General features: G+C 38.4%; 1 protein-coding gene across 1 annotated transcript in view; it reads left to right on the top strand.

Moving 5' to 3' along the window:
• The window catches only part of BMPR2 (bone morphogenetic protein receptor, type II (serine/threonine kinase)), a 230212-nt gene that overhangs the window by 201620 nt on the left and 18785 nt on the right, over positions 1–9807 (top strand). The window contains exon 10 of the mRNA XM_011974476.1: positions 6956–7092. Within this exon, the coding sequence (XP_011829866.1) occupies positions 6956–7092 (137 nt within the window). The remainder of the gene's footprint in view (positions 1–6955; positions 7093–9807) is intronic.

Below are 9807 nucleotides of genomic sequence, written 5' to 3'. Positions count from 1 at the left end.
CATAGGAGAATCACTTGAACCCGGGAGGCGGAGGTTGCAGTGAGCCAAGATCTCGCCATTATACTCCAGCCTGGGCAACAAGAGCAAAACTGTCTTAAAAAAAAAAAAAAGACCGGGCACAGTGGCTCACACCTGTAATCCTAGCACTTTGGGAGGCCGAGGCAGGCAGATCATGAGGTCAGGAGTTCAAGAACAGCCTGGCCAATATGGTGAGACCCCGCCTCTACTAATAATACAAAAATTAGCCAGGCGTGGTGGTGAGCACCTGTAGTCCCAGCTACCTGGGAGGCTGGGGCAGAAGAATTGCTTGAACCCAGTAGGCGGAGGTTGCGGTGAGCTGAGATCACACCATGGCGCTCCAGCCTGGGTAACAGACTAAGACTCTGTTTCAAAAAAAGAGAAAGAATACTCATTCAAGTGAATGTTTGAGACTTACTTAAAATAGCCAAATGAATTTATAGTTTTCCTCCCCTTCTTAGGGATTACATCTAATGGTATCATCTAAAAACTTTATAAATCTGGCATTGCATTCTTCTAGGTGTGCTATACAGATGATTTGATCTGTGTGGCCACTGCCTTTTAGGAATAACACCTTTGAAAGCATAGAAAAAGGAACTAGCATTGGACAAATTTATGAAATGGAGCTATTTAATTTAAAAAGATTAATAGTGGAGTTGAATTGTTTGGCTTTAAAGACCGCACTACACATTAGTTTATATATATCAAGTGTGTGTGTGTATATATATACACACACACATATATATGTATCGAGTGTGTGTGTGTGTGTATATATATATAATTTTTTTAAGTGCCAGAGCCTCACTCTGTCACCTAGGCTGGAATGCAGTGGTGTGATCACAGCCCCCTGCAGTCTTGACCTCCCCAGGCTCAGGTGATCCTCCCACCTCAGCCTCTTAGTAGCTGGGACTACAGGCATGCACCACCAAGCCTGGTTCATTTTTATATTTTTTTTGTAGAGACAAGGTTTCACCGTGTTGCTCAGGCTAGTCTCAAACTCTTGGGCTCAAGTGATCTGCCCACTTCAGCCTCCAAAAGTGCTGGGGTTAGAAGAGTGAGCCACTGCACCAGGCCAAACATTAGTTTGTAATTCAAAAATATAATGAAATAAATCAGTGATTATTTAGATTAAGTACAGGTCAATCAGTTACCTAGAAGTATGTTTTCTAGTTAATTAAAAGTACAGAGATTCAATTGAGGCATTTTTGTGAAAATAGCAGTAATTGCAGTAGTATCAGCAAGTACTTTTTTTGGCCAGGTGTGGTGGCTCACACCTGTAATCCCAACACTTTAGGAGGCCAAGGCGGGTGGATCATCTGAGGTCGGGAGTTCGAGACCAGCCTGACCAACATGGTGAAACCCTCTCTCTAGTAAAAATACAAAATTAGCTGGGTATGGTGGCGCATGCCTGTAATCCCACCAGTTGGGAGGCTGAGGCGGGAGGCTGAGGCGGGAGGCTGAGGCAGGAGACTCGCTTGAACCTGGGAGGCGGAGGTTGCAATGCTGAGATTGCACCATTGTGCTCCAGCCTGGGCAACAAGAGCAAAACTTGGTCTCAAAAAACAAAATACCAAGTACTTTTTTTGTTTTGTTTTTTACAGACAGGGTCTCACTCTTGCTCAGACTGGAGTGCAGTGGTGCAGTCATAGCTCAATGCAGCCCTGAATTCTTGGGCTCAAGCAGTCTTCCTGCTCAGCCTCCTGAGTAGCTAGGACTACAGGTGCATGCCACCACGCCCGGCTAATATTTCATTTTTTGTCGAGACAGGGTTTTGCTGTATTGCCCAGGCTGGCCTCGAACTCCTGGGCTCAAGTAATCCTCCTGCCTCGGCCTCCCAAAATGCTGAGATTACAGGCATGAGCCACCACACCCATACCCAAAGTATTGTATTATTAGAACTTTGACCACAGTTTGGTAATTTCTTTGTTAATAGTCTCATGTAAGATTTTCGTTTCAGAAGCATGTCTGACTGAAATGATTTTTTCATCAGATTAGTATACTGCTACAAGCAATATTTTTTGAAAAACTGTGTTCAAAGAATGACTATTGCTTTTGATCTGATAAATAATAAAGAACGATATCAAATGTTTGAAGAGGGAAAGGCAATTAAATCTTGTTTTCAGAAGATTATTTTAGCAAATATGTAGGATTAATTAAAATAGAAATAGAACTAGAAGGGGCTTAAAAAAGGAAAAAGAAATTGAGAGTTATTGTTTAATGGGTACAGAGTTTCAGTTTGGGAAGACCAAACAGTTCTAGAAATGGATAGTGGTAATGGTTGTACAATAGTGTGAATGTACTTAATACCACAGAATGGTACACTTAAAAATGGTTAAAATGGTAAGTTTTATGTTATGTATATTCTACCACAATAAAAGGAAAAAAAAGGAATAAGAATACAGTTGCTTTAAAATACCCCGTAATCTTGGATATGGAAATGGGGAGAGGCAAATCTGGGAGAAGATGCAGAGAAGAAATCTGTACTTGTGGTTATCTATTAAAAGAATGGGATTCAGGCCAGGTGCGGTGGCTCATGCCTATAAACCCAGCACTTTGGGAGACTGAGGGGGCGTGGATCACGAGGTCAGGAGTTCAAGACCAGCCTGGCCAACATGGTGGAACCGTGCTCTACTAAAAATAGAAAAATTAGCCAGGTGCAGTGGTGCGCACCTGTAATCCCAGCTAGTTGGGAGGCTGAGGCAGGAGAATCGCTTGAACCTGGGAGGCAGAGGTTGCAATGAGCCGAGATTGCGCCACTGCACTCCAGCCTGGGCGACAGAGCAAGACTCCATGTCAAAAAATAAAAAAGAATGAGATTCAAAGGAATTGAGAAATATTCAGAGGTTGGCTGGGCACGGTGGCTCAGGCCTGTAATCCTAGCACTTTGGGAGGCCAAGGCGGGTGGATCACCTGAGGTCAGGAGTTTGAGAGCAGCCTGACCAACATGGTGAAACCCCATCTGTACTAAAAATACAAAAAATCAGCCGGGCTTGGTTGTGGGCGCCTGTAATCCCAGCTACTCGGGAGGCTGAAGCAAGAGAATTGCTTGAACCGGGGAGGCAGAGGTTGCAGTGAGCAGAGATCGCGCCACTGCACTCCAGCCTGGGTGACAAGGCGAGACTCTGTCTCAAAAAAAAAAAGTGAGGGTGAGGGTGACAACCAGAAACTTAGAAATATTGATATACATTAGAAAGATGAGTTAATCATGGATACTTTTTGATGGAGTATTGACAGATAACTAAATTTTTAAAGACAATTAAAAATAAGATGGAAATTTAAGATTAAAATGGTTATTTGGGAGTTGTCTACATAGAGATGGTAACTGAGAACTTATGAGTCGATGCACTCCTTTAACTGGACACATAGAAAGAAAAATAGGTGAATAATGACTGAATATTGGGGTACTACCCCCATGAAGTAGGTTAATTAAGAAGACAAGGCCGGGCGCGGTGGCTCAAGCCTGTAATCCCAGCACTTTGGGAGGCCGAGGCGGGCGGATCACAAGGTCAGGAGATCGAGACCATCCTGCGACCCCATCTCTACTACTAAAAATACAAAAAACTAGCCGGGCGAGGTGGCGGGCGCCTGTAGTCCCAGCTACTTGGGAGGCTGAGGCAGGAGAATGGCGTGAACCCGGGAGGTGGAGCTTGCAGTGAGCTGAGATCCGGCCACTGCACTCCAGCCTGGGTGACAGAGTGAGACTCCGTCTCAAAAAAAAAAAAAAAGAAGACAAATGATCAGAAAAATAGTGAGAAAACTGAAAAATCCTAATGCCTTGTAAGTCAGTATTCGAAAACTTTAAGAACTAAGATTTCAGTGTGAGGAAGCTGATTAAAAAATAAAAATAAAAAACCTCCCAAGATTGATGGCAATAGATGTAATTGAAAGGTCAAGAGGAAACAGAACTGAGGAATGATTTTTGAATTTGAATAGGAGTAGGTCATTGGTATTCTTAGAAGAGTTTCTGTGGAATATAGAAGACAGACATCATGTTACAGAGTGTATATAGGAGGGGAAAGTATTTTAAAAGCACAGTCAAGGGATATAGGGCACTCTTGAAAATTTTAACAATTAAATGAGGTGGAAGTAAAAAAAAGGATCATATAAATATATTAATAAACCTAGAGAATAGTGTATAATAGTTATAAAATTCTTATAAAACATTTTTTAAACTTTTATGATATACCTCAAAATGCAGTATGTGCTGTATTATTAAATGGAAACACTATGTAATGAAGGTTACTTCTCTATAAAATGTTAGTAAAATAAATGAATTATCGGTATTACAGAGGAAGAGTGAAATGCTACAAAGTTTAAACGGAAGAGGGAGAAGGAAGAAAAAAGGGAGAGATAGAAAAAGGAAGAAAGAATAAGTGTAATTTGAGAAGGGAGCTAAAAAAGGGTCTCTAACTGATAGAGACATAGTTAACAAGTGGCAAATGGGATGAGAAGCAGGGAATGGTATCTGATAGTGCTAGATATTACCATAAGATATTTTGGGCAGTTCTAAAGAAAATGAGATTATAAACTTTCCTTGAGCAATCCAGTGATAGTAAGGAAATCCAGTAAGGTTTTAAGGAAATCCAGTAAGGTTAATATCTTTCATGATGATGGTTTTTGTCATTAACATTCACCTTTGTATCTCTAATACCTAACACTAAGTTAGTGGTATACAAGTTTCTATTGAACAATTAGATTTTGAACTGTGAAGATTTAGTGGAAATTTATTTGGTAATTATTAACCATTGCATTCATAAAAGATTGTGCTTCAATTTCCTTTAGCAAGTTTAAAAATTTTAATTTGGACCTAATTTTTTAAAAGAGTAAAATTGTGAATTTTTAGTTATTCTACTAAACCAGCATTTGAAAAAGAAAATAATAACACTTGGAAGGTATGTGTTTGTGTTGTGTGTGTGTCTCAGAGACAGATCAGATACATTAGTAAATATCTTGCAGTTCACAGATGGTATAGGGTGAGGTTTTATCACATGGGGTTTCAAGGAAGAAAGTTTTATACTAACTGGCATGATTATTAAATCCTTTAATTTTATCTCTCAAGTTCAATGTTGATGTTATTGATCAACACTAAGTATCTGCTTAAATGTTTACAGTATGTGAAAATCACTTGTATTTATACATAGGCAGTGTTAACAACAATAAACTTGGGCAATGCTGCATAGATAATATAATTAATCTTTGTAAATCTTTTTTAATACTGGTGGAGGGCAAGTATTTATGGGTTGTTTTGAGTATTCAGATAGAAACATAAAAACTTAAATGAAACATAAACTTATTTGTAATGTGGTTTCCATCTGGGTCATTATAACTTTGTGTTATCTCCATGTGAGTGATATAAGGAAGGCCGCAGATCTGCATTGCCATTTTGCTTACAGGAAGTCTAAAACAGGATAGATAAATGACTTTTCCAAGGTCAAGATGAAGCCAAGATTAGAACCTAAATGCCTTATCCTCCTGTGTCTTGATGTTCTTCCTTCTAATTTATCTTGTCATTTTAATAGGGTGGGAGGATGGGTAAAGACACAGGAACAGTCTCTCATTCTGTGTTCTTTTCCATGATTTCTACTAGATCATTGGTTTTCTCAGTGTTGGTCCCAGGAGTCTTCTATGTGGTTCAATATATTATATACATAAGCTTAATTTTCTTATATTTTGTAAAAATCAGAAGCCTAACATCACAGTTGATTGTGTTTATTGGCAATGAACAGGGTTATTAAATAGTGATAAAATAGTTAATAATATTTAAGTACATGATCTAAATACTACCTGTTAGTTAAAAGGAATTTTTAGGGCTGGTCACAGTGGCTCACACCTGTAATCTCAGCACATTGGGAGGCTGAGGTGGGAAAATCATTTGAGAGCAGAAGTATGAGACCAGTCTAGGCAACATGGCAAGACCTTATCTCTAAAAAATATTTTTAAAAATTTGCTGGGCATGGTGGCACACTCCTGTAGTCTTAGCTACTAGGGAGGCCACTTGAGTACAATAGTTCAAGTTACAGTGAGCTGTGATCATGCCACTATACTCCATCCTGGGCAACAAAGTGAGACCGTTTATTTAAAAAAAATTTTTTTTAAGTATATTGACTTTTCTTTCAAATGACCATTATCATAAATATTTTTGTAACATCTGATACAGTCTGGCTGGACTATAATAGAACCAACGATGTAATGAGACATAGTGACTGTTCAACCCACCCACTTATATTTGGTTCTGTAGGCATATTTGTTATACTGGGTCCTGGACTTTTTCCTCATCTTTACCCGCCTCCATGGGATCAGTGTTCAGGCATGTTTTCAAGTATTAAGTATGCCTTATAAACATAATAGTCTTTTTTCCCTGAATTTAGTAATACCAGAAACCATTTAAAAATACCTGTCCATCATTGAAACTACCATTTGATTTATCAACAAATATTTGAGACTATTCTAAGCAAAGCATTTATTAATAATGCATTAGACTGGGCGTGGAGGCTCACACCTGTAATCCCAGCACTTTAGGAGGCTGGAATACCTGAGGTCAGGAGTTCAAGACCAGCCTGGCCAACATGGTGAAACCCTATCTCTACTAAAATATGGAAATTATCCAGGCATGGTGGTGTGCACCTGTAATCCCAGCTACTCGGGAGGCTAAGGCAAGAGAATCAGTTGAACCGAGGAGGCAGAGGTTGCAGTGAGCCGAGATCATGCCACTGCACTCCATCCTGGGCAACAGAGTGAGACTCTATCTAAAAAAAAAAAATCATTAAACCTACAACAACGTCTCTTTAGGATTTCCAAATGTGCCTGAAGGGGTTCGAAAAATAAAAAGATTGTGACACAATTTTTTTGCTTACTTGGTATCAGAAATACCCCTGTTATTCTATCATTTATGATAATTGGAAATTTTATTCTGTCATTCTTTTCTACAAATCCACAGGGGAATCCATACCAGAGTACCAGATGGCTTTTCAGACAGAGGTTGGAAACCATCCCACTTTCGAGGATATGCAGGTTCTTGTGTCTAGGGAAAAACAGAGACCCAAGTTCCCAGAAGCCTGGAAAGAAAATAGTCTGGTAAGAAAAAACTAAGTTATTAAAGAGAGGACTTATGACTAAATATGTTTTAATGTTGTTTAAAGCAGAAATAGACTGTTAATAATGTTATAATGTTAATAGTTTTTGGAGTTGCCTAATGCCAGAAATCCAATTTGATTTTTATGATGTTATACGTTTTCAAATTTTTCAATATGAAGAAAAGTCAGTTTTTAGTTCCATTTTGTTTTTTTCCAAGCATAAAGTACTATCTAGAGAGAATAACTAATGTGTCTTAAGTTTGCCAGATTAGGTAGCAGCTGGATTAATTAACATATTAATATTTTAAACATTATTGAAATTCTATCTTACTCTCTTGAGAATAGTACCAAAACTGTTAAGTAGTGCAGGCTTACATAATCAATGGCTAATGAAAATTTAGGCTAGACCTGAAAAAAACCAAGGTGCAACCTATGAATTATGCTTATTAAAAATATAATTCGGCCGGGTGCGGTGGCTCACACCCGTAATCCCAGCACTTTGGGAGGCTAAGGCGGGCAGGTCGCCTGAGCTCAAGAGTTCGCAACCAGCCTGGGCAACACAGTGAAACCCCGTCTCTACTAAAATACAAAAAATTAGCCAGGCATGGTGGCATGCGCCTGTAGTCCCAGCTAGTTGGGAGGCTGAGGCAGGAGAATTGCTTGAACTTGGGATGCAGAGGTTGCAGTAAGCTGAGATCGTGCCACTGCACTCCAGCCTGGGCGACAGAGTGAGACTCTTGTCTCAAAAAAAAAAAATACATATATATATATATACACACACACCCACACACATATATATATATACTTCACGACAATGAAATATCTTCAGAATCCCCTGCCATTTGCATAAGTTGTTATTACAACACTGAAAACATCTTACAAATTAACAAATACACACTCGTAATCTTTTAGTATAAATAGGATAATCTAATTATCCACTATCATTTCTGAAGTTCTTTTTTTATTTAAACACATTTTTTTAATGTCAGTACCTCTAGATGTATCTGTTTCTCTCCATTTGGTCAGTATTCTATTGATAAAATCATATAACCATTCTTTTGGATGATATATGATAATTATTATATTAAAAAGGAAAATCCTACCTCTCCCTACTATCACGCTCCATAAGTAACTCCCTTTAGCAATCTTTTGGGTTTTCTTTTTTCTTCCAAAAGTTACCATTATAACTTCAAATTCTCTATTCTTAAGTTATCTCTCGTTTACTTTCTCCCAGTTTGTAATATTCTATTATTAAATGATTTATGTTTTGTCTGTAAATTCATCTAATATTTAAATAAAATAACATGAGAAATTTGTAGTATTATGATTATGTAAGCATTCACTACACAAGAAAGGATTGTGCTTGGATTTATAGTAAATAAAAATTCTACATTAGTTACTAAAATCTCCCCTGTGCTTTGGGGAGAATGTTTCAAGTTATCATCCATCACTTGAGCCCAGGGTTTGAGGCTGCAGTGAGCTATGATCACGCCACTGCCCTCCAGCCTGAGTAAGACCCTGTCTCTTTAAAAAAAATGTCATCAAGTCCCAGCTGCTCAGGGGGCTGAGGCAGGAGAATTGCTTGAACCCAGGAGGTGGAGGTTGCAGCGAGCCGAGATCGTGCCACTGTACTCCAGCCTGGGTGACAGAGCGAGACCCCATCTCAAAAAAAAAAAAAGTCATCATCAAATGATTTCTTTTTGGTTTCTTGTCATCTTTCTGTGTCTTGTTTTTAGGCTGTACTCAGAAACAGCATTAAAAATCTCATGTCATTCTCTTTCTTGTAAACGATTTTTTTTTAAATGAAGTTCCTCCTTAAGTAATGTGTACTATTATGTGTATAGTGGTAAACATCATGAATCCTTGCATGTTTAAAAATGTTTTTATCTTGCCCTCACACTCGAGTAATAATTTGGCTGGATAATAGTTTCAGTGTCATAATTTTCTTCACAACTTTGAAACTACTACTCCATCATTCTCTAGCCTATATTCTCTATGTGCTCTAGGCCCTACTCTCCAGTCTAATGAGAATTTCAATGCCAGCCTGAATCATTTCATTGCTTTTTGTTTTGTTATATTTTTGTTTTATCCTCTTAATTTTTTTTTCTCTATAAGTTTTTAAGACTTTACCACTAGAATTATGTAATTTCACCTTGATGTTTGTGGGCATGGATCTTTACACACATTTTGCTTGGCACTGGATAGGTTTTCAGTTTGAAAATTCAAAAGTTTCTTAAATTCAGAGGAATTTTCTTTTCCTTTTTTTTTTTTTTTTTTTTTTTGAGACAGGATCTTGCTCTGTCATTCTGGCTGGAATATAGTGGTGTGATCATGGTTGACTGCAGCTTTGAACTCCTCGGCTTAAGCTAGTCTCCTTCTTTAGCCTCCTGAATAGCTGAGACTTCAGGTGCATACCACTTTGCCTGGCTTTTTAAATTTTTGGTAGAGACAGGGTCTCGCCTTTTTCCCAGGCTGGTCTCAAACTCCTGAATTCAAGCAATCCTCCTACCTCAGCTTCTCAAAGTACTGAGATCATAAACATGAGCCATCATGCCTGGCCTGGTATTATTTTTTAAATTATTTCGTACCTTTCAATTCTTCCTTCTGAAATTCCCACTAGACAAATATTGTACCACATGGCATTCTAGGAATCATTTTTTTTTTCCTTGTATTTTCCATTTTTTCTCCCTGTATGTTTTGCTTCCTCCCTTCCCTC

Source organism: Mandrillus leucophaeus, unplaced genomic scaffold, assembly GCF_000951045.1.
Source record: "Mandrillus leucophaeus isolate KB7577 unplaced genomic scaffold, Mleu.le_1.0 Scaffold146, whole genome shotgun sequence".
In the NCBI taxonomy this organism is placed as follows: Eukaryota; Metazoa; Chordata; class Mammalia; order Primates; family Cercopithecidae; genus Mandrillus; species Mandrillus leucophaeus.
Note: the sequence above shows the minus strand (reverse complement) of the source record. Positions and strands in the feature narration are given on the sequence as shown.